At 37.9% G+C, this 26487-nt stretch overlaps 1 protein-coding gene across 1 annotated transcript in view; it reads left to right on the top strand.

The window, feature by feature from the left end:
- Window positions 1-26487, top strand: part of nop5 (nop5 ribonucleoprotein) — a 187123-nt gene that overhangs the window by 12087 nt on the left and 148549 nt on the right. The window contains exon 2 of the mRNA XM_090387823.1: window positions 1961-2037. Within this exon, the coding sequence (XP_090243949.1) occupies window positions 1961-2037 (77 nt within the window). The remainder of the gene's footprint in view (window positions 1-1960; window positions 2038-26487) is intronic.

Consider the following 26487-nt stretch of genomic DNA (forward strand, 5'->3'; position numbering starts at 1 on the left):
TAGCATTCAGGAAATATAGTCACATACTGAAGAGCAGTATCCCAGTTTGTCTGAAACATAAAATAATGAACCAATGTATACTCCCCACCATGACTTATGGATGTGAAACTTGGGCACTCACCAAAATGGAAGAGAAGCTGAGAACCACACAGCGAAGAATGGAACGAATTATATTGGGAATCAGACTGTTAGATAAGAAGAGAAACATATGGATTAGGCAGCAAACTCAAGTAAAGGACATTCTTATCAAAACTAAAGAACTAAAATGGTCTTGGGCAGGACACATAGCTTGAAGACACGATGACAAATGGACTAAGAAAATAACGGAATGATACCCAAGAAGAGCTAGAAGGAAACCTGGAAGACAAAGGCGGAGATGGATAGATGAAATTCATGAGTATGTGGGTAGTAAATGGATGGCCAGTGCTCAAAACAGAAGGAACTGGAAAGTTGCTGGAGAGGCCTTCATCCTGCAGTAGATTGAAAATGGCTGATGATGATGTAATATGTACATAAGAACTAGTTGATATTTCTGTTCACTGACATTTGTGGGTGGGGATTAAAATTTAAAACAGTAAAAAGATAAGCAATCAATAACAAAGAACACGGGCACACACAAATTGCAAGTAACACGATACACGCAAGTGAGAACCAAGTAACGAGTTACAAAGCTTTAAAAATACGGCGCCTCCGTAGCCAGGTGGGAAGGAGCAGCAGTGCGTAGCACACGCTTCTTGATGAGACCGGGGTTCGAGCCCGTCACCACCAAATACGGAGGATGCGGAAAGGTCAGGGAATGACCACCGCATATGCCGGAGCAATATGGCCTTAGTTGCTAATGCTCCTAAAATCCAAATAACAAACAAACAAACAAAACAATTTAAAAATACGAATGAAGAGAAGATATGAAAATTAATTTTTTTACATATATGATTGAAGATTTCATGGAAGTGTAAACACATTTCACCATAATAACCCACAGAATTCCAGCTGTCGGTATTATTGCAAATTCAGTAAGATCGAGTTTATTGTCCGTTTATGATAGATTTCGCTAACAGAAAAGCCCAATAAACAGGTGACTGCTTATTGTTTTATGGTTGTGACCTGACTTTCGGCCGAACCACATGGTGCTGTTGGAGACAATCGTAGGGTAATCTCCAGTGCTGAGGTCTCTGACCCTGATTAAATGGCATGCTGTCCCAATTAAGCAAAGTAAACCCTGGCTATTTTCTCGATTGGTTTCTGTTTTTTAAGGTTTGCCCCAATTAACCGGTGGCCCAAATAACAGGAATCCTCATATATTTGCTGATTAAAAAACACGTTATTATGTGACTGTTACTTTGTTATAGGAAGAACTGCAGATGGTCCCAAGAGGTCAAAACTAGACAGAACAAAACACCAGCAGTTATTCCTGTACATTTTGTGGATGGATACTACATATCATGCCCTCATAAATCATGTCACAATTTATAGTATGATGAGAAAATATTTTTCAACCTCTTTTCTCTCTGAAGAGATGTATTTGGGGCAAAAATCAAGATCCTTTTTCCATTTTTTTTCCTTAAAGGAGTTGCTTTAAGAAATGTTTCTCCTCTTGTAAGCACTATCAATAGCTTACAATTACATATTGGATGTGCTACTTGTCTTTACCTTTTATAGAAAACATAGAGGAGATACAGAACAAAACTGTATGTGTAATCACAACCATACATGCATTTACTTATATTAGTTTTATTAGGACATCAAAAATACATTTTGGGATTTGCAGTTACCTTGGTCTTTGGGCACTTTTCTTGTTTCTCTGTTTTTCCAGAATAATGTGTCCACATATTGCTTCCTTTTTAAATTTTACACTTTAAATTAGAAATTGAAATATATATTTCTCACTTATTTTTCTTTTCTTCATAATAGGAAGTTGATTCTTATTTGCTAGTGTTAATTTTAAAATATTTTGTTATAGCTTCTTGATGAGAAGAAGCTGCAAGAAACAGATAATCTTTTTAAAGATTTTGAAACTCCTGAAAAGGCAAGCAAGCTGTAAGTAATGCTTTTATAATGATTTCATGAAATACTGCTTTAAAATAATTCAGTTATTTTTTTATGAATAAAGTGTTAATGAGGTTTGGTTAATTTCAAAACTAAAGTGAATCAATGCTAAAGGATTTTTGTGTGTGTGTGGGGGGGGGGTACACTTACTGAAATTGAATGATTCATATGCTCTACTTCATTTGACTTTGACCGTGGAGATCTTTTTACCCTCCTCTCCACTGAAGACGGGACTGAGCATTCAACTACCACTTGGCTTTTTACTTGATCAAAACACATTATTTATAATTCAACTTATATTTGTTAATAGAAACAGCCTACCAGCTGATGAGAAGCGAATGGTTTTTTCTGGTGATGGTATATGGTTTAAAAGGATATTTACAACATAAGCAGACCTGTGGGTAATGTTATTTGCAGTCAAGGTGGGTTTGGGTCCAAGCATTAACATTACATACTTGGTATGAGCAGAAAGATCCCTATGATCGAAATCAAATGCAAAGTATGTGAATTTTATTTTATATTAACTATTGCACAGGGCAAACAGTACAGCTGTAGGAATTAGACACACATCAGTCCATTCCTTGAAGTCAAAAAACCCAGCCTTGGCCTTCAGTTGGATCAGAAAAGTCCCTGATTTATTGCATATCCACAGTACTGTGTATTATAGGTTCGGATACCACTTGTTTGGTGTTTTCATTAAAAAAAAATGCAATTATCTTTTTTCTCTACAGTTATCTTTGCAACAATATCAAGAGCTGATATACTAGTGCTCCAGTTACAAGTGATGAAATCTAACTCTTGCCTTGTTCAAATAGTTAAATACAGTGCTGCTTTAGCCCTTTTGTCAAAATGTATTTCTTCACACTTGATGGAAAGAAAATAATCATTTATCCATGACTTTTCAAATTAGTCCAAAGCAGATTTTGCACAGTTGCAATTTCAGTTCCAAGTGATTAAATTTTCTTGAAAGATACAAGTGAAATTATCACTGAGAATAGTAATAGTATTTGCTATATAGTTCAAGGAAGCCACAGGTTTTTTCTGCACTGGCAAAAAAAAAAAAAAAGTACATAAGAAAATACGGCTGATCTCCAGATTATGGGCACACCTTGTGACTGAGTTGCAGGCATGGCTGAAGAACAGAGCGATTGTCCCTTCAAGTTCTGTGGTTGGGTGATTACTGTGAATGCGTAATTTGCCTTTCTGATTGTTTGATTAGATGCAAATTTGCTTCTGATTTTAGTGGTAAATGTGAAATTATCATTTGCTTTGTTTCATCATGTTGTTTAGTCATTATTGCATGGTTGCCACTGCCATGCTGCTCTCGGATTTTTTTTGTTTTTTAAAAATTTATTCCGTGTTCAACTCCGATGTAGCGAGTGACTGTGAAAATGTTGTTTGTATGGTTTGGAAAAGGATGGATGCAAAGAATGGAGTTTGCAAAGTGTACCAGCTGGCTTGCCAGGACTTGATGAGGTGAGTTTTCTTTGTATTCAAGTAGTTTTTCGATGATTTGTGTTTTGCAGTTATTGTATTAGTTGTTAGTATAAGATTCTCTTGATAGTAACAGGGAGTGGGGACAACTGCACCCACAAAATTGGGGATCTGGGGAGCAGCAGCCCCCAGAAAAAAAAATCATTGTTAATGCATGTGGAATTGTCTAGTAATATGCAGCCACAAAAGTGGGGGTGGCAGTCCCCAAAAATAAAAATAATTTTTTTGACTTGTGTGAGCAATTCTCATTATTAATGCACTCGAAATCATCTATTAACATACAGGCGAAAAGTATCACTGTTTGCGTCTGGTGTTAATTTTTGCTACTTGTTTTTAAAAATTTGTATTCGCCTATTTTTCTTGCCAATCAGAGAATATTTTGTTAAGTTTATGTGAAAGTAATAGTATTCGCCAACTAGATAAGAAAATACAAATTAGATCCAATTGACCTTTGAATTTATTCAAACTGTCAGCCTCAGCTACCTGTGGGGACAACTTGTTCCAGCAATCAACAACTTACTGACTAAAAGGAAACTTTCTGCAATCTAATCTAAACCTTTGCCCCAGGGTGTTTGTATTATTGGCTGAGAATCCAGGTGCATATCGAGTGACTATCTAAAAAAGTGATTGTATTTTTAGATTATTTTTGGTGTGTGTGCACTCAGTACTCTAAAGACTTTAGAGAAGCCAATTTAAGGCCTTTGCCATGGTTCCTGCCTCCACTCAGCCAGGATGACCTGGTCGGCTGAGTGGAGTCGCAGAACGACATAGGACAGAGTAAAAAGCGTTAATGTGCTGGGGTGGACTTACCTGCAGCATTGAAAAGGTTAGAATTTTAAATTTATTTAAAATTTAGTGGTTAACTAAAGGTCCTGTTGTTGTTATTGTGAGCATTTCCGGCAATACTTAGCATGCAGACTCAGACCTATCACCATGGCAGATAGGAGGGCTGCGGAGTCTTCCTTGCCCGATTCAGAGGTTCCACTGACTGAAGAAACAGAAGTGGAGGAAGGGATCCAGTTAAAGGAAGCAGTAGTGAGTTTGGAAAGGATTGATGAACAAGTGCCCAGTCAAGAGGGAGAACGGAAAAGGGCTAGGAAGTAGGAAGAAGAAATGGAACCACCAGTGTTAACACAGGAAATGGACATAAATGATGATGAGCGAACTGATATCAAAAAGGACATTGGGAAGAACATCCGCTCAATGACTTTAAAAACGTCAATCGAAAAGCCTCTGAAAATATATGGATACAGACCTGGAAATCTCAAACAAACAATAAATTATACCAAATCAAACCACTTTGCTTATTGGAGGCTTGAAGTGGTGAAACCCATGTTTAGTCTCTAGAGCAAAGTTTCCGGTACCCCCCTCCCCCTCCCCCCATACTTCTCCTTCAACCCATGCACGGTACTAAGTACTATAGGTTTTGATACCTTTCGTGTTTGGGGGTTTCATTAAAAAAAAAAAAAAAAGCAGCAGAAATCCTGGAAATCAAGTTTTCAGTCAAACAGACACGAAGAGGTTGGCTTCGCATCGGCCACACACATTTAATACACTCTGTCCTTCTAACGAAAGACAATCCTCCACAATGCCCTCAGTGTCTGACCACACTAACAGTGAAGCACATCATCATAGAATGTCCACGATACCAAATTGCCCGGCAATCAGCTTTCAAATCACATTCAAATGAGCCATTAAGCCTTGAGCTCATTATGGGAGAAAAATCAAACGTCAGTGAACTCTTTTCATACCTCAGTTTAATAAAATTAACCAATCATATCTAATATGTCAAATCAATAACAGTATAACGGGAAATAACAAAACTTGAACAGTCGCAATATATGTGAAGCTGCTCTTGCACCATTAAACCCCAAACGACAACAGTTCCTGGAGATTAGGAAAGTAAGAACCCACCTGCAAAAGTTTCTCTTTTGTGATGCCAGCAAAGTAACCCGTGCAGCAATGAATTCTAATCCTGCTGTGTGGGATGTGTTAGAAGACAAGGCCCTAAAACTATATGTTGAAAATAAAGTGTTGGCTTCAAGAATCAGTGAATGTCATTCATTGGCTAGAGATCAAGATCAGCAGTTTGCCTCATATGCATCAGTTTTGAGATCGAATGTGATTAGAGAACCAGTTAGACAACAGGAAAAGGACATTGATTGCATTGATAAAAGTGGATAAGGAAGAGTATAAAACTAGTGATGATGTTGAAAAGAAGTTACAAGAAGTGCAACCAGGAGTAACTGGTGTGAAAGTTGAAAGAATGAGGAAAATTAGAGACCAAGGTGTATTGCTCGAGTTGGACTCTATGGCTGACTTTAAAAAATTGTAGGACAGTGAGAGACTTAGGTTGGACTTCGAATTGAGTTGCCTAAGGAGATAGAACCAAAGGTGATAATATATGAAGTGCAACAAGATATGGATGGAGAAGGATGAGTTAATGGAAGAAGTGTGGGAAAAGAATCTCCAAGAAGGATTTACTTTATAAGGGGTTTGGAACAATATGGTGGTGAGAAGTTTGATTAAAATAGGTGGAAAATGTTTGAAACTGGATCTGTGAGGTGAGAAAAAGAATGAGATATTTTAGTTAAAAGAGGAAGGATTTATTGTCAGTGGTCCTCTTATAGGGTTAAGGACATAATCTGTATAATCCTAGTAAATTTGTGTAATCCTAGTCCTCAAGTGTTTTAAATGTTTATCTTATGGACATGTTGCACATCAGTGCAAAGGAGACTACGTGGCCACTGCAAAGGCAAGGGTCACCTTTATGAGAGATTAGTCTGTATTAATTGTCAGAGAAAAGGCCTTGACCATAATCATTCCATAAAAGAAGTAAAGATTGTGTAGAGTATAAAAAAGCACAAACACAGTATAGAAATATAATTACTTATGGATAGGCAAAATAATAGAATGGGTACACTGAAGATCTTGCAGATTAATGGTCAAAGAGCCTATAATGTTGCTATACAGATAGCAGGAACTATGCGGTAAAAGGAGATGTCTGAGGATATAAATTAACTGATAGAATTGCCAAATGTGGTGATGGCTGTCAGGCTTCTATTGTTGTGTGTAATAAGGATGTAGTTGTAACCCAGGTGGATGAATTGTGTTATTCACATAGGGTATGTATAGAGGTAAGTGTGCATTTGATTGCATTTATTTTGTGAGTTTATACTGCTAGTTTCGTGATGAGTTGACCACCTATCTTGAATACCTGGAGAAAGTGAGTGATGTTTTAAAAGGAAAGAAAATAGTTATTGGAATGGATTCCAACTTAAATTCTTTGACTTGGGGAAGCCAAGACACAGATGCAAGAGGTGAGATGTTGGAAGAATTTCTTATGACTAAAAGGTGGAATGCGATTAACAGGTTGGGCCAGCTTTCAACTTTCTCAACGATTCAGGGTAAATCAAATATTGATTTGACCATAGTGTCAGAATCGATGTGGAGGCTAGTACAGAATTGGGAAATGAAGGAAGGCTGGTCGACCAATGATCACAGATTATGCTGAGGTAGCACTATACTAGTGAGTTTAGGTACGATGATGTTAATGCACTCAATCGTCTAGTAACATAGGGGCGAGAAGTATCACTGTTTGTGTCTGCTGTTAATTTTTGATACTTGTTTTAAAAAATTTGCATTTATATTCACCTATTTTTCTTGCCAGTCAGAGAATATTCTTTAGAGATCGAAGTAAGTAATAAATAGTATTCGCCAACTAGATAAAAAAATACAAATTATATGCTTCTCTCCATACAGATAACTATCCAGTTGACCTTTGAATTTATTGAAACTGTCAGCCCCAACCACCTGCGGGGACAACTTGTTCCAGCAATCAATGACTCACTGGCTAAAAGGAAACTTTCTACAATATGATCTAAACCTCAACATCTGTAATTTAAATTTATGGCCACTAGTTATGGAATTCTTTATAATAGTGAAAATTGCACCTACATTTGTTTTACTAATCCCTCTCAGAGCCTTATAAACTTCAATCAGGTCACTCTTGAGGTGCTTGGGCTCTGTACTCACGTGGGTAAAGTACCTGCCCGGCAACCCAAAGGTCGCGGGTTCGATTCCCGCCTCGGGCTTGGATCAAAGTACTGCAAAAACCTTGGGAGGTGCAATATGGCCACAGCAGCCGATGCGCCAACAACTACCAAATCAAAAAAAATCAAAAAATCTGTACTCACATACTCTTGAATCTTTCCTCATACGGTTGTCCTTTTGCCAATCTCACCATGGCGCCTCCGTAGCCAGGTGGGAAGGAGCAGCAGTGCGTAACACACACTTCTTGATTAGAACTGGGTTCGATTCCATCACCACCAAATACGGAGGATGCGGAAAGGTCAGGGAATGACCACCACATATTCCCGGAGCAATATGGCCGTAGTTGCTAATGCTCCAAAAAACCAAACAAACAATCTCACCATTCGAGTTGCCCATCTTTGAACCATTTCAAGAAGCTGTCTTTTTTTTTTTTCAGACGTGGTCTCCCTACTTGAACATGGTATTTCAAATATGGTCTTGCAATTGCCTTATACAATGGGATTATGACTTCCTTATCTCAACAGGATAATGTTCAATAAAGCATTCATAGGACACCATGGGTTTTCCTGGCTGCCAGTTATTCTGCTCAGAAAACTTCATATCGGCCCACATAACTTCCAGATCCTATTCTTCCTCTACTGTTTTCAGTTCAACTCCACCAGGTATAAGGCCTTGCATTTTGCCGCATTAAAACATAGCTGCCAATTTTCTGACCATTTCTGAAGTCTGTTCAAGTCATCCCGAAGGAGTGCTGCTTGCTGCTGATCATTAACAACTCTATCAATCTTTGTTGTTTGCAAATTATGCCTTCTATCCCTTTGTTGTTTATGAAAATAGTCAACAAGTGGTCCAAGAACCGATCCTCAGGGACCCCACTTCTGAATTTACACCAATTTAAAGAATATCCATTAATCACAAACCCTCTGCCCCCTACAGCAATCCATCTTAGAAACTTTCCAGTAATTCAGAGAGTCCTTCAGAATACCATATCTATCCAAATTCTGAGTGGAATCCCTGGATTGCCTCTAAGATGTTTCCTACTACCGATGTCTCTCTCTCTCAGCGTAGTCCTGTATCCTTGAACAACAAATGGTCTGATCATATTTGTTTAATATCTATAGTCCCCACATGAATAATAAATTCCTCCCCTCTTTACTCCCCCTTAAAATCTGACAGTCTGGTAGTAACATCAACAATTGTTGATGTTACTACCAGACTGTCAGATTTTAAGGGGGTAGGTAGTAACATCAACAATTGTTGATGTTACTACCAGACTGTCAGATTTTAAGGGGGTAGGTAGTAACATCAACAATTGTTGATGTTACTACCTTCATTCATTTTACTAATACCTCTCACTGTTATAAAGAATTCCTAGTTCTGGAATTCTTTACAACAGGGAGATTTTTAAATTTATAACAGGAGAAACTTTCCAGGTATTAACTGGAACTTGTGCATTGTTCACTCTCACACTAGACTTTTGTGGATTTACTGGATGATTGTTTTCTACAACAGGATGTACGAGAGGCAACTAAAAGGAATAATACTTTTCATCTGATTATCAGCAGTGATTATTGATGCATAAAAAATCTGCAGATAACAGAACCACTAGGTTGCAATGATCACAGTATACTGATGTGGGATTTACTTAAAGATGTAACTACCATCAGGGGTTAAAGGGAGGGGTTTTTACTTTCGTAAAGGTGACTGTGGTGAACTCAGAGTTTTTAAATTCTATACAGTGGGACCAACTGGTGATGTTATCAACAGCAAATTCTAAATGAGGCTTTTCATACCGGCTAAGAAATACTGTTCAAAATTTAAGCCTAAATGTATGTCAGATGAACTAATGAGACTCATGGCAGAGAAGAAAAATGCATGGGATGCATGTAAATTATCAGGTGACACAGAAGTCTGTAGTAGATATAAGCTAGTCTGTAATCCAATCACAAAGAAGGTTAGGTAGGTGAAGGCAGATTGAGAAATATTTGATAAAGGATGCAAAGAAAAACAGCAAAGGCTTCTTTACTTATGTCAAGTCCAGAAGAAAGGGTCCACTTGACATCGATGGTTCAGCCGTTGGTGATCCTGCTCAGGTAGCTGGCAAACTGAATGAGTATTTTATGTCTACATTCACACACAAAGAATATTGTAGAGAAGTGGAGGCCAGAAGTTTGCATTTATCAGAGCACTTTTTCCCCACTTCTGAAAATAAGTGCCACAGTTAGGAGTGAAAGTATGGCATGGTGGATTTGTTATACTATTATTATCATATGTGTTGTCAAAGCTTAGGCCTCATTTTGAAACTAGTTTTTGTAGTCATATTACAACAGCTTTTGGTCAGGTAAAGATATTTTCAGACATTTTATTTTGTTTGTGTTCTCCCTCCCCCAAAGGAAAATGTAGGGGCTGGTTGGTTGGGTTTTTTTGTGCAAAAGTAACTTTGGCCATATTGTGCCTATCTATTAGTATTATAAAAATTATGTTGCTGAATTATGATTTACACCGATGAGCCAAAACATGACCAGTGAGTCGTTATGCAAATCGAAGCAACTGCAGGTGAACTACAGCATGTGTGCGGGTCAGGACACTGTAAAAAAACACCTGATACTGAGCTCTGTTAAACAGTGCTACTCTTGTTCTTCAGATGAGAAAGGCAGCAGACAAGCGAGTTTGGCAAAGGCCAAATTGTAATGGCTAGATGACTGGCTCAGATCATATCCGAAACGGCGTGGCTGGTGGGGTGTTCACGGTCAGCAGTGGTTAGTACCTACCAAAAGTGGTCCGAGGAGGGAAAACTTACAAACTGCCAGCGAGGTGTTGGACGACCACACCTCATCGAGGTGAGCAAAGGCTCTCCCGGATGGTATGTGGCAACAGAAGTGCAACTGTGGTGTAACTCGCTGATAATTAGAATGCTTGTGATGGGAGTAATGTGTTACAACACACAGTATGCACGATGGTACGAAAACAAGCCTGTGGCAGCAGTGTCGTGCTTTGGGCGATGTTCTTCTGGGATACCCTGGGTCCAGTCATCCACGTGCCAGGCACTCTGATGTCTACCACCTACCTAAACATCATTGCTGACCGGGTACACCCTTTCATAGCAGCGGTCTTCCCCTCTGGCAGTGCCATATTCAGCAGGATAATGCACCATGCCACACTGCCCGGATTGTTTGAGACTGGTTTGCAGAAAATGAGCAAGACTTCCAGGTGTTGCCCTGGCCTCCAAATTCCCCAGACATCAATCCCATCAAGCATCTGTGGTTTGTGTTGGAACAGCAACTCCGATCTGCGATGTTTCAACCACGGACCTTACAGGAGTTAAAGGATGCACTGGTTACGTGTTGGTACCAGCTACCACAAGACACATTTAGAAATCTTGTAGCGTCCATGCCTTGCCGGCTACAAGCTGTAGAGGACCAACATCATATTAGTTAGGTGGTCATTATGTTTTTGGCTCATCGGTGTATATCTAACTGAAATGTCCAATTAGTTTTATGTAAGTAAAAATGTTTTCAATGTTAGAATTATTGCGTATGATTTGTGATAAGGTCAGGGAATCCTAAATAATTATAGGGAGATGGAAGGCTGTTTGTTGTGCCATATGGTACTGTGGACATTCTTTAAGGTAATATTTCACAGTTAGTTGACAAGAGTAGCGGAGACAGTCTGGAGGATTTTATTTTATATGGGTTTGTTTCTGTAGAGATTCTCCCACTGTGCATTGAAGAGATATTGCCAAGTAGGGTGATAAGGAAGACTTTGGATTTTAATGGCATAGTTTAACAACAGCATTTGTCTGGAGCTGTAGTGGAGGCTCATGGGCCTCCGCATATAAACTTTGCACAGGTGATGTTCTGTATGCAACTAAAGCAATTTGTAAGGCACTGTGATGTATGGAGTCAAGCCATTTAACAATACTTGGTCTGTATGAGTCTTAATTTGATTAAAGCATAGTACAGCAGACACTCGATTTACCGGGACACTTCAAGACTCCAAATTAAAAAAGAGAGAGAGAGACCAATTGTTTAGTTTGTTTTAGTGTGTCGCGTTGATTGTTGTGTTCCCACAAAAAGACAAGTTTTTTTTTTTTTTTTTTTTTCCCTTCTTCGTTATTTATGTCAGGAATGTCAAATTGTTTTTATAGTAAATATATACCTTTTTTTTTTTTTTTTGTTTAGAAATCGCAAATATGATGGGTAAACGCAAAAGAGTTGCACTTTCAGTTAAACAAAGACTTGAAATTATTCAAAAGTGTGAAAACAGTGCATCTGTTAAATCTCTAAAGAACCATTATAATGTTGGTGACCAACTATACGCGAAATTGTAAAAAATAAAGGGAAGCATCGTATTGGACACATGAGTAGTACATAGTAAGGTTTTTTTTATCCATCGCCATATTTTTTACTTAGGTTGCTGAATATTTTTCGATACAATAAGTCCCCTACTTGCGAAACTACAGATTTACGTAAATTTGTTTTCACTCAATTTTTTTTATTATTATTTTGTTTTTGTTGTTTTAAATTTTGTAAAATTTAAAACAACAAAAAAAATAATAAGCAATCAATAACGATGGTCACGGCACGCACAAATTGCACAGCTGAGATCGGAGTAACAAGCAAAGAAATAGGAAAGAAGAGAAGATTCTTAGAATTATTTATGGATTTTTTTTTATAAGACCAAAGATTTCAGGGAAGGGGACACACATTTCACCATAATTATGTAAAAATCAACAGAATTCCAGCTATTGATATTATCGCAAATGCAATAAGATCGAGTTTATTATCAGTAGCTGAGTGGTCAGGAGCGAGAGTGCAGTAACACGCTCTTTGAATAGACTGGGGTTCAAACCCCTGACAGCTAAATACGGTCGATCTGCCAACCCACACTGGACCATTGTGGCAGATTATGGTCCATTTCTCTCAATATGAATTGTTGAGGAGGCTTCCATCCTGCAGTGGGTTGATGTCTCTCTCTGGGTAATTCAGAAGTATTTTTGTTTTGTTTTGGCTGGTATAGCATAAGCCTCAGGCTTCCTTACACATACAGATAATAATAAATAATGGCTGCAGTTTAACTTTTGTTTTTTCTTTTTTTTATAATAGATTGCGCTAACAGAAAATCCCAATAAAATGGAAAGTGCAAATTGTTTTTTGATGACCTCCAGAAATGTGCTTTGGTAAAATGTGAGTTTGCACGGGGTGATAATAGTGAGTTTTCGCTTTAACCCTGTGAAGTTCTTTACAGAAATTTTCATTTTGACTTTTATAATGGTGCCGACTAAGAGAATAAGTGACGGCGGTACTAGTACATCTACCAAGAAAAGGAAAGCAATCGATTTGGATCAGAAAATTAAACTAATAAGGATGTATGAAAATGGTCAAACATTAACAAGTATCACGCTGAATTCAGATTTGTCAATAATAATAAAAAAGTAGCAATATGTTACTAGCCATTCCTGAGTTACGTAGAACTCGACGAAATAAGATGTCCTGGAACGTGCCTTCTACGTATGTCGGGGACTTCTATATTTTTGGATTAACCGGGAAATCGATTATCCGAGATTTGTTTTTTTACCATATATCCCGGAAAAAGCAGTGTGTACCAGTCAGCTCCCCATGTCATTGCAGAAAGAAATCTAAGAATATTTATTTTTTCAGACAGGTTGTTTGGAGGCATTAGATATGTTCCAAGAAGTTAAGCTTTTTATCTAGAATTAGACCAAGGAAATGTATGCTGTGCTAGAGGTATCATCTGATTTTCTGGTCTTATTTGCAGATCTGGGTGCATTTTTTGCTTTACACAGAAATATGTGGATATTGTTTTTTGTCCACAATTCTGTTTTTTAAATTGTGCCTTGTAATTGCCTTTCATTATGATCAATAATCATAGAAGATGCAGAGAAGAAAGCAATAGTGATATCAGTATTCACCACCCTATTAAGGGAACTGAAAGGTGAAAGGCATTCCAGGTTTGCTAATATCATTAAACCTGTTAGAAAAATCTTTAATAAGATGACCTTTAGAGGCCGATGAGTTGCATTGCTTGCCATAGGGTGGATTTGGCATTAATATTTACTTATCACCAGGGCTTTTTTTGTGACAGTACGGCGTACCGGCACCTTTTTTACAGCGTGCCAGCACGAGTGACACAGCTGGCACGCAGTGGATGTCAGCCATGCCCACTGCTTCCATCTATTAAGGAGATCACGTGACAATGGGCGGAGTCAGCACCCATCAATCACGGCCGTATCGCTAGCAGTCTGGAAGGGGTACCCGTTTCTGAATTTGACCAAAACTTCATTATGAAATTTTTTTTACTTGGTACTTACCGTATTTTTACATTTTACTTATTATTTTTTATTTATTAAATAAGACTCACCTTTGACTTATTTTTTTATATACTTGTATAATAAATTTATGCTTAATAAACTGGCCGACGGGCTAGCCGGGTGGGTAAAGTGCCTGCCTGGCAACCCAAAGGTCGCGGGTTCGAATCCCACCTCGGACTTGGATCAAAGTACAGTAATACCCCGACTTACGCGAACTCGGAGTTACGCGGTTCCTGATTTTTTCGTTTGGCAACGCTGCCGCCCACTATCTTCAAGGTCGTTTTTCATATGTTATCGATATATGGTGCGACGGCGGAGAATGAGAGCGAAAGATGAACAAAATTCAACTTTGCTGCTTTTATGTTTTTTATATCAGTGAAAGGGAAACACACTTCACCATAATAACGTAAAAACCAACACAATTCCAGCTATCGGTATAATCGCAAATGCAATTAGATCGAGTTTACTACCAGTTTATAACAGATTCCACTAGCAGAAACGCAACTGGATTTTTATTGTTTTATGGCAGTAACCCCTAGAAATGTGAGGTGTTAATAGTGTATCTCTGCCTTTATGGTGTTGTTTATTCAGTTGCTACATGCGCGCAGCTTTGTTTATGCGTATCAAGCGTGCCTCCTCGTTTTGTAATTGTGCTTTATTCCCTAAAAATGAAAAGGAAGCGTCCTGGTGAAGACACTGCAGATTCAGAGAGAAAAAGAAAAGCAATTATCGATAAACAGAGGCGGACTGGGTCAAAAATTCTTACCCGGGAAAATTTATAGTGCCCTCATACTATGGTTTATGGCCAAAATCACACTGGCCCACCGGGGTTTCCCCGGTAAGGCTTATTGCCAGTCCGCCTCTGTCGATAGAGAAAAAAATACGCAATTGTGAAACGCTTTGAGCGAAATGAAAGACCATGTGATATTGCACGTGCTACAGGCCTAAATGAAGCAACGGCGAAAAGCACGTGACAATTGCAAACTTGACAGGTTGAAAATTGAAAAGGGCTTAAAAATTTTAGAAAACATAGACTCCAACGAAGAACGCGTTATAGCTACAAAGCAAGGAATAAAAAAATTATTAGCTTGCTACGAAGAAATTCTGCGTGAAAAAAAGAACGCGCTGTGTCGTCAGACGAATTTGTTAGATTTTATGAAGCCATCGACATCGAAATAACTTTTTAACGTAAGTCATTTGTTTTTTTAATACATATTTTGTATTAATATGTATAAAGAACTGCAATTTTATTAATATTTTTCTTCTAAACTAGTGTTTTTGTTAGTCCTTGGTCCCAATTAAGCAAAATTTATATGCAAAGTTGTATTCCGATTTACGCGAATTCGACTTACGCGATTTTCGTCGGACCCACCTATCGCGTAACTTCGGGGTATTACTGTACTGCAAAAACCTTGGGAGGTGCATTATGGCCACAGAAGCCGATGCGCCAACAACTACCAAAAAAAAAAAAAAAAAAAAATTAATAAACTGTGTGTTAATAAAATTAATGGTCGAGATTCAGTATCGGATACAGCGTTCCCACTGCTAGCGATACGGCCGTGATTGATGGGTGCTGACTCCGCCCAGTGTCACTTGATCTCCTTAACAGACGGAAGCAGCTGACATGGCTGACACCCACTCTGTGTCACCCGTGCCGGCACGGAATTTTTTCTGATAGCAAAGAATGAGCACCAGCACCTATTTTTTTTTTTACAAAAAAAGCACTGCCTATCACAATAAGCCAAGCAGAACCAACAGTAGAAATGACATTTTCCAGGCATTTTAAAGTAGGCTTATGTCCAGAGTAGGAGGACAGTACAGAGATACCAAGAAATAAAACCAAAAAGAACCATTAACTTGAATGCAAGTACATACTAAATTGTCGGACTACAAATTCTTTAAAACAAGATTATTATTACCTATGACAAAAGCAACCTGTGGAACATTGTGGTCCAGTTGGATGATATACTCGGGATACACATGTATTTTACCATGAAGGTATAAGGTTTCCTGAAGGGATGCAAACCTCATTAGCTACAAGTTTAGATCTATGAGCATTCAGTTGTATGAAGTGATGTAATTTGTAGCATCAAATGCAGAATTGAGATCAGTCATATTACACATGATTTGTTCTTTGATGTACAGTTTCTTTTGCTTGTTAGAATTCAGGACATAAGAGGATCTCTTTAGAATGCTTAAAATCACATTTTTCATGCCTAGCAATTTGAACATGTATTGGACTGGATTTGTGTGGGCAGTAACTATCAAGTGCCTCTTTTTAGAAGTGTCCACAAGTAGAGAATTCCTATCGTCAAGTTGAGGTGATGTGTCCATGACTGAGACAAGCAAAGCATTTAGTAACTGCTACAACTTGTCAAAACTTATGGGCAATCCATCCTATGAAAAGACAGCAAACTGGTAACAAGTTTTATAAAACTTGAGGGATAATTCTAGTACCAGTTAATACACGTCTTTGGCAATTTCATCTCTTGTCTTATATCTTCTTTAGAAATCCCTGTCTACATCATACACAAGTATGGCAGATTAACCATTTTTTGGTGGAGAGGATTCAATACCAATGTTAGATAAAGCAGTAAGAGCTAAAAACCCTGGCAGAATCACTTGCAGAGTATGTTTTAGCTATTAGACCCTCATACAGTACATGTTTCTGATCTTAACATCCTTTTAGATTTTCTTTCGATATTTTTGTTACTTCTGTGCACATATTAATAAAAACCAAGAAAATATCAGATGCCCTCAAAATCAGAAAATTTTGACAGCAGAAGGAGACAGATAAACAATACAGGTTCAACAGCCAAAGGAGTAGGCAACATGGCTCCACGAGAGGATGTAGAAATGATGATAGTAGTAGGCATATTAGATTTTTTAAGTGCAACACCATATGTCAGTGGAGGAGGGAAAAGAGAAGAAAAATGTGTTTGAATTCCTTAATAAAACTTGTAGCTTCTCATTTTCTACAATAAACTTGACAGCATGCTTCATTCGACTCCAATTTTTGAGTATTTATTTGGTAGCTAGCTTATTTGCTTTACTGGAGTCATTAAAAGGGAGTTCCTTAAGATCTTTTCTTAAAGAAGGAAACTGCCTCTTTGGGTGAAAAATCTGAAAATGTTATAAGTAAGGTTTTTAAACACTTAAGGTTCTTTATGTTCATTAGGGATGGCTGGATCAAGATCCCACTCTGGCTAGATGTAACTTGACTAGGTGGCCAATCAGTTGGTAAAATACTTACACTGTTGACGTGTGTAGAAATAGAATCATTGTAAAAGCAATAATAATTGCACCTCTAAAAAAGTAACACGATCAGTAGTGAGGTTTAACCCAATAGATTTGGAATGACTTAATTTAACACAAGATACTGTATCTATATTTAAACTAGTCTTAGTGTAAAGAACTCCAGGACAAGGTTCATAGAGTGGCAAAAGTTTTTAAACAGAAATACCAGTAGTTTTCGTAATGTGAACAGTACTTACTGTGTGGAGTGTGATCTGCCATTAATTTCTTAAAGAATTACAGATTATTCTCAGATGATTCCTGTATTGGTTACTTCAGTGAAAAATAGTAAATTATGATTACTTCAGTGAAAACTGGTAAATTATGATTACTTCATTTACATAGTTGCTGATTTGATTCACATTTGTGTAATCACTGCCAGCATTTCTACATCCTCTCATAGAGCCTTGTTGCCTACTCCTATGGCTGTTGAACTTGTATTGTCTCTCTCACTCTGCTATCAAATTATTCTGATTCTGGGGGCATCTGGTATTTTCTTGCTTTCTATTCACATTTGTGTAATCAAATTAACAACTTTTGTACTTCTGGAAGAATATACATTCGGTGAGTAAACTAGTTTTTTTTTTTTTTTGAAAGAAAAGAAATTTAACAGCTCTTATGTAAATGAAGTAACCATAATTTACTAGTTTTCATTGAAGAGAATAATCTATAATTCTTTAAGAAATTTAAGGCAGATTACACTCCACTCAGGTTTAAGTGCTCATTCCACCAATTTCCATTTCTTGACATACCTGCACATCATGCCACTAAAAGAATATATAACGATAATACTACAAAACTCAAAAACAGTAAAAAGTTGGTGAAAGCAGGTCACTGTAAGTACAGAGAAAAGACACTAGTGGTAATAGTGGCAAATGATCCAAAAAAAGCAAGCTTATATATCATCAGCCCACACACACACATACGCATTACCATCCATACCCTTCAAGGATTTGTCTAATTCTTTCTTGAATTTATTCAAACCATCTACTTCTACAATCAACCACCCGCTTTCTGAAGGCGAACTTCTGCACGTCTACCTTGCATCCATCCTTCCTCGACTCACTCGTATGTAGTCTTGGCTAGAGAAAGAATGTCATTAATATTTAGCTTACTGAATCCATTCAAGGCCTTAAACACCTCAATCAGATCTCCCCTGCAGGTACCAGTTTCCAGATGCTGAAATTTGCAAAACTAAAGCTTTCTTGGTAAGAACACTGATTTGTTCTGCTTCACCAATCTGGTTGCCCTTCTCTGCACCCATTCCAGATCTACATCCTTCCCAAAGTGAGGCCTCCAGACCTGCATACACTACTGAAGATGCAGCCTACCCATGGCCTTGTACTAGGGTATAATCACCTGCTCATCCCTGCTAGAAGACTTTCCGTATATCATTGACTTAGGGGCTTAGAGGGGAACAGGTATCCTGTGTGTTATCAGACACTCAGCCTAAAACACTGATGGATCCAATATCTCTCTATTACAGAAGATTTAGGAGAAGTCCGGTTGGCCTGCCTCCCTAAAATCCACTCATGCACACCTTCTCGATGGTAAGCCCTGTTATGTCACTTAGGTGGCAACGAACGTGTAGAGTGGTTCTCTTCAAGACGCCTGGTCAGCGTGAAGAGGAAAAGACTAAACCCTCCAGCATATGAGAGCACAACAATACAAATGGCCCTCAGTCCCCACCAGCTTTCACTCTCCCTCTTACGGCAACGAGAGGATCAGAGTGGAAGCAGAGGGTGCTAAGAATCTCTGGGTACGACCAGGCTGCCATGCACGGAAACTGAACTTGGCCTGTTATAACGTACGATCACTCATCGGTGAAGACAGGATATTAAAGCTGGAAAAGGAATTAGAAAATGTGAATTGGAATATCATCGGTTTGGCTGAAACAAGAAGAAGAAATGAATCACTTATAAGTTTATCAAGTGGAAATCTGCTGTACACCAATGGAAACAGTGAAAGGAGTGAAGGTGGAGTTTGGTTTCTGGTCCATAAAGATTTTAAAAACAACATTTTGGAATTCAAAAGTACATCACCAAGGGTGTGAAAACTAATACTCAAGATTTCTAAGAGGTACAAGCTAAAGATTATAATGATTTATGCACCAACATCGAGCCATGATGATGAAGAGGTTGAAGGAATGTACACCGAAATTGAGAATCTTCTAGATGAGCAGAAACCCCACTACACTATTATTATGGGGGGCTTCAATGCTAAGGTTAGAAAAAGTCAAAACAGCGCAGAAAGAGGAACTATAGGAAATTTTGGAATTGGTGAAAGAAATAAAAGAGGTGAAAGACTTGTGGAATTTGCAGAATCCCAAGGACTGTCAGTAATGACCACTTTTTTTCAAGAAAAGGGTGAAGAGAAAGTGGACATGGAAGAGACCAAATGGATTAACAACTAATGAAATCGAACTTCATCCTCACTAACAGAAGTATTGTGAATGATGTTACCATCCTGGATAAGGTAAATGTTGGAAGTGATCACAGAATGGTAAGATGTACACTTGATATAGATGTAGGAAAGGAAAGGAAAAAACTGACTCGAGAAAATAATACAAAGGTCTTTTAGATAACAGAGGAGGAGAAAAAGCAGTATGTACTGGAACTTAAGAACAAGTTTGAGCTTCTGCAGACTGCTCAGGACCAAGATATCGACAAGGAATATTACAACTTTCTGAAAGTGATAAAGCCCAAGAAACCTATAGGGAAACAGAAATCCAAAGAAGAAAAAAATTAGTCAAGAAACACTTGTCATATTTGAACCGAAGACGACAAATGAAGAGCAAGAAAAACACTGACAGGGAGAAAATTGAGTATACTGAGTTATGCAAAGCCATTAGAAAGAGACTCAGAGAGGACATAAGAAGATTTAACACAAGAAAAGTAGAACAAGCATTAAGGGAAAACAAAGGATATAAAATCAGCAGTAATACAGAAAGACAAATGATACTGAAACTGAAGAATAGCGATGGTGTACTTATAAACAGCAGAGAAGGCATAATTCAAATAGCAGAAGACTACTATAGAGAATTATACAAGGAGCGAGGGAATGATACCAGCAGTGGGGAAGATGGATTGCAAAGTAGCAACACATACAACATACCCGATATTCTTCCTGATGAGGTAGAACATGCATTGAAGAAAATGAAGAATCAGAAAGCCCCGGGGGAAGATGAAGTTACTGTACAGTTGTTTAAATTGGGAGGAAGAGACAACACAAAAACTGGCAAGGCTCTTCACAAAGTGCATTAGAAAAGGTGTGACGCCTAAGCAGTGGAATAATGCAATCATAGTTTTGCTGCATAAGAAAGGAGATAAATCAGAAATTGGAAATTATAGACCAGTTAGCTTGTTATCCCACATCTACAAGTTGTTCATAATGGTAGGGTCATTACTAACAGATTAGAAAGAATACTTGATGAGAATCAATCGAAAGAGCAAGCTGGCTTTAGGACAGGATTCTCAACTATGGATCACCTTCACATAATATCACAGCTAATGGAGAAAGCAAATGAATATAAAACACCATTATGCCTGGCATTTGTGGATTATGAAAAGGCATTTGACTCCATACAGCATAAGGCAATGTTTCGGGCACTGGAAAGACAAGGCATAGATACCCCATATATTATGATTTTGAAGAAAATATATGAGAGTGCTACCTCCTTTATTAGACTAGACAAAGACAGTAGCAAATTTAAAATCGAGAAAGGAGTTGGACAAGGGGAGACAATATCTCTGAAGCTGTTTACTGCTGCCCTTGAGGAAGCTTTCAGAAGATTAGACTGGTCGCAGAAAGGAGTCAATGCGAACGGAGAGTACCCAAACCATTTACAATTTGCAGATGACATTGTGGTTATAAACCACAATCCCAAAGAATTAGAGGAAAATCTTAATCAGTTACACAGTTAGTAAGGATTTTGGACTAAAGATGAATATGGCTAAAACAAAAGTAATGATGAACAATTATGCCACGGAAAGGGAAATAATGATTGAAGGAGCAGTAATTGAAAAGGTGGAGTCATATACTTATCTGGGACAAGTTATTAACTGTAATAATGATAAATGGCTGGAAGGCAAGAGAAGAATAAATTTTGGATGGATAGCATTCATGAAATATAGTCACATACTGAAGAGCAATATCCCAGTTTGTCTGAAACGTAAAATAATGAATCAATGTATACTCCCCACCATGACTTATGGAAGTGAAACTTGGCCACTCACCAAAAGAATGGAAGAGAAGCTGAGAACTAAACAGCGAAGAATGGAATGAATTATATTGGGAATCAGACTGTTAGATAAGAAGAGAAACACATGGATTAGGCAGCAAACTCAAGTAAAGGACATTCTTATCAAAACTAAAGAACTAAAATGGTCTTGGGCAGGACACATAGCTCTAAGACATGATGACAGATGGACTAAGAAAATAACAGAATGGTACCCAAGAGGAGCTAGAAGAAAACCTGGAAGACAAAGGTGGAGATGGATAGATGAAATTCATGAGTTTGGGTAGTAAATGGATGGCCAGTGTTCAAAACAGAAGGAACTGGAAAGTTGCTGGAGAGGCCTTCATCCCAGTGGATTGAAAATGGTTGATGATGATATCATTGACAAAATCTCATGAGCTATCCTGGCAGTATGTGTGTTGCTGCACAGAGAATTTTATATCAGACTGCACAGCATTTTTACAGCATTACTATAGTAATGTTGTAAAAAACCCCGGGCCTTTTTCATTTTCAACTATCCCGAGCGTAGTGTCACACAGTTGATAGGTTACTCTGGGATTACTGCCTTGCATTTGTCAACATTAAACTTCAACTGCCATTTCTCAGCCCGTTGACCTAATTTTTCTAGATCTTGTTGAGTAGCATATCATTGTTAACTTCTCTGATATAGCTTTATCAGTGTCATTCATAAATATTGAAAACAACAATGGCTCCAGCACTCAACCTTGAAGGACTCCAGTAATAACATTAGTCCACAAAGAGCAGGGCCATTGATAACCACTCTGTCTTCCACTCACCACAGTGAATTTCATTAAGTGTTCAAAAAAGTAGAAAGGGATTAGGGGTGGTTATGCTTCTTGAAAGCAACAAAACTCTTCCCAGAGTCTGATCAGGTCCAGACAGATGTTGAGTCATGGTAAAGGAAAGATGATAGTGGGTGTGTGTTATATACCAAACAATTCTGAAGAGTACAATAAAAATATCTTTAGGCAACTTCAGTCAGCATGCAAGAGCAAATGTATCCTTATGAATTACTCTGATTTCCCTCTTATGGATTAAAAATCTTGGACATGCAGTACATATAGTGGGAGCAGTTTCTTGAATCACCTTGATTACTGCTATTTTTTGAACATGTTCTAGAAAGCACAGTGGAGTCAAATATCCTTCACCTAGTTCCCTCTAGGGATTCAAGCATTATCAAAAATATTACAGTTCAGGAACTGATAGTGGTGAGTGATCATGATGACATAAAATGGGTAGTATCCAAAGAACTTTCTGTGGGTGAAGGAAAAGGTCATGGCTTGGGTTCAAGCCTATACATGACAGAAAATTCTGGCTGCCTTTGATTCAATATGTCTAAATTTACAATGTATATATAAACTCTTCTCGTCTTGGCCATCATGAGAATAAACCAAATTATATTCATATAATAAATATTAATTCCAGAAAGGTCCATTTCCACACTGACTCTTTTGCTGTTATACAACTAAGGTGAATAATTGAACAAGGATAGGGAGTTCAGTTTAATTCTTTTTTTCACTCAACTTGTAGTTGAATTTAAAAAAAAAAAAAAAAAAAAAAGGAATGAAATAACTAACAGTTCTTCAGAGTTATTTTGATTCTGTCCTGATCAAAAATAGTGTTTTTTAATGATTTTATTTCCAGTTCAGTGCTCATATTTTAGAATTGCTTATGTAATATAAACATCTGACTGAAATTCTGTTAAAACAATCAAGAGATGCAGAATGTATTTCAGATTCATGTTTAAGACTGAATACATCCTCCCTCCTTTCACTTTTTTTTTTTTTTTTTAAAGCTGAAATCTGATTGATAATTGCACATGATGTTCCTATCTGGGCATCTACTTGAAGCATAAATAAACCAGTTAAGGTGGGGGCAGGTTCTAAAACAAACAAAGGTATAAATTCATTAATAATTCTTTCCTCCCTACCCCCAGATATTTTTAATTTATAAAAATTGTCTGTAGAGTCCATTTTATTCAGTTTATTTTCATTTCAAAGTATGTACCCTCACTTCAGAAAAATATTTCTGTAGCTTTTTCATACATATTAGAAAACCTAACATTTGTGAACTATGAATTTTAGCACTACGTACGTGTTTTAATAATTTAACTTGTCACATTGACCGTAACGTACAACAATAATATTCGTAGACCTTCTAGAATCAGTGATTTGGCATAGATATAATATCACAAATAGCTTGTGTGAGAGTTCGTACCGAGCAGGTGGCAATAGATGGTTAAATTTATTATCTGTTATAACTACTTAGATTTTACAAACGCAATGTTTTAACTTAATACACATAACCACTTAGATTTTACAAAAGCATTATAACTTAATGCATGTGACTTGAACTTGATAGGAGATCTAAAATTCATATAACGTTAACTCAGTAGGAGTGAAAACATCAAAGGCAGATATTATTGGGATATCAAAGATGTGTTGTCACAGAAATATAAGGAATGCAGAATTGGAATTTGGGGGGGGGGGTACAATGTGTACAGGAAGGGTTATGCTGTTAGTTAAGAAACACAAAATATAGAGAACTGCATCCATTTGACATGTGTGGTTGCAATGTTCAGTCAGTTTGATGTGACATAAGCACTGGGAAAGCAAAATTGTGAGTAGGAGTGTGTTATAGATATAATGACTCTGATGAGTATAATGGACAACTCTACAGAGAAATAGTAGACCAGTAAATCAGATAGTCTTATAATGGGGGGGTGGTTAAATTCACGGATATTGACTGGGACTTCTGAGTTGGTCATTCACATACTAGCAAGGCTTTTTTGGATTTATTGGATTGTTTTCTACAACAGCACGTTTGAGAGGCAACCAGGGGGACTCTTGATCTGGTTATCATTAGTGATTCTTTGTGTATTAAAAATCTACAGATAAAGGAACCACTAGGTGACAGTGATCACAGTGTGCTGATGTGGCATTTACTTAAAGATATAATTACCGTGGGATAAAAGGAAGGATTTTTGCTTTCGTTAAGGTGACTGTGACGGTCTGAGACAGTTTTTAAAGTCTATACAGTGGGACACTGAGTTACCAACAGCAAATTCTAAATGGGAAGCATTCAAGGAAGTAATCTTGGAAGCTACTAGGCTTTTTGTCCCAAGAAATACTGTTCAAGGTTTAGGCCTAAATGGATATCAGATGAACTGGTGAGACTTGTGGCAGTGAAGAAAAATGCATGGGATGCATATAAATCATCAAGTGACACTGATGTCTATGGTAGATATAAGCCAGTGTGTAATCAAGTCACAAAGGAAGTTAGGCAGGCAAAGGCACATTACGAGAAATCATTGGCAAAGGATGCAAAGAAAAATAGCGAGGAATTCTTTACTTATGTAAACTCTAGAGGGAAGGGGATGAATTAGATTGATTCATTTGATATCAATGGTTTGACTGTCGAGGACCCTGCTCAGGTAGCCAATAAACTGAATGAGTATTTTGCATCTACAATCACACATGAGGAGTTATTCTGGAGGGGAATGCCAGAAGTTTATCAAACTCTGGCAGGGAGCTAAATTATTTTGTAATAACTGAGTGAAAAGTGGAGGAGAAATTGTTGAGGTTCAACATAAGAAAGGTGCATAGGATCTACCCAGTTAAATTAAAAGAGGCAGTGAAGGAAGTAAGCAGACCCTTAGCCATAATTATGAGAGCTTCCTTGGATTCAGTGGAGGTCCCAGTGGACTGGAGATGTGCAAATGTGACCCCAATTTGCAAAGGGAATAAAGAGTGACACAATAAGACCTCTTAGTTTAACTTTTGTTCTGGGGAAATTAATGGAGGCACTGGTTAAAGATCATCTAGACAAGACTGCAGTTATAGTTCAGACACAGCTTGAATTTGTTAAGGAAAAGTCTTTTCTGATCAGTTTGATTGAATACTACTGTGAGGTCACAAAGGAACTGGATGCAAAAAATAATTTTCATATCATATACTTGGATTTCAGGAAAGATTTTGATACTCTTGCAAATGGAAAACTACTGTACGAGTTAAAGCAGTATGCCATTAAAGACAAGTTGCCGTTATGGATAAAGGGGATGGTTATGTGGGAGAAGACAGAGTGGTAATCAATGGATACCGCTCTTCGTGGACTAATGTTATTAGTGGTGCCGGGGGGGGGGGGGTCCGTGTTAGGCCTAACACGGACAACAATGGACCTAACAACAGTGGGCCTAACACGGACCCCCGGGGGGTCCGTGTTAGGCCCATTGTTGTTTTCTGTATTTATCAATGATATTGATGAAGATATATCAGGCTTAATATCCAAGTTTGCAGACGATACGAAGGTTGGCAGGGTTGTTAATGACACTAGTGACAGTGCACTACTGCAACAGGATCTAGAAAAGTTGAGCAGGTGGGCTGAGAGGTGGCAACTGAAGTTTAACATTGACAAATGTATAGTACTGCATATGGGTAGCAGTAACCCCAAAGTAACATATCAACTGTGTGGTACTACACTCAGGGTGGTAGATAATGAAAGAGACCTGAGGGTAATTGTGCAGTCGGATATTAAGTTTTCTGAGCAGTGAGGCAGTTTGCAAGAATAGCTGATAGTGTCTTGTTAATGATATACATTAATTTTTCTAGCATGGATAAGGAGATAATTATCTCCTTGTATAAGGCAATGGCCAGGCCATACCTTGAGTACGTATACAGGTCTGGAGGCCTCATTTTTGGGGAGGATATAGAGCTGCTGGAACAAGTTAGAGAAGGGCAATAAGATTAGTGAATGGAGCAAAGGGTTGCTCTTACAAAGAAAGACTTAAGTTCTGCAAATTGCAGTGTCTGGACTCTAGATACCTGCGAGTTGATCTGATTGAGTTATATAAGGCCTTGAATGGTTTCTGCAAGCTCAATGCTGATGGGATTCTTCCTCTTGCCCACATTAGTTGCCTGAGGGAACATAAATTTAAATTGAGGAAAGACAGTTGTAGAATAGATGTGCGGAAATTTTCCTTTAGCTAGTGGGTGGTTGATTGCTGGAACAAACT

The sequence above is a fragment of the Mastigoproctus giganteus genome, chromosome 13, assembly GCF_048544385.1.
Source record: "Mastigoproctus giganteus isolate SK-2022 chromosome 13, ASM4854438v1, whole genome shotgun sequence".
NCBI classification, from domain to species: Eukaryota; Metazoa; Arthropoda; class Arachnida; order Uropygi; family Thelyphonidae; genus Mastigoproctus; species Mastigoproctus giganteus.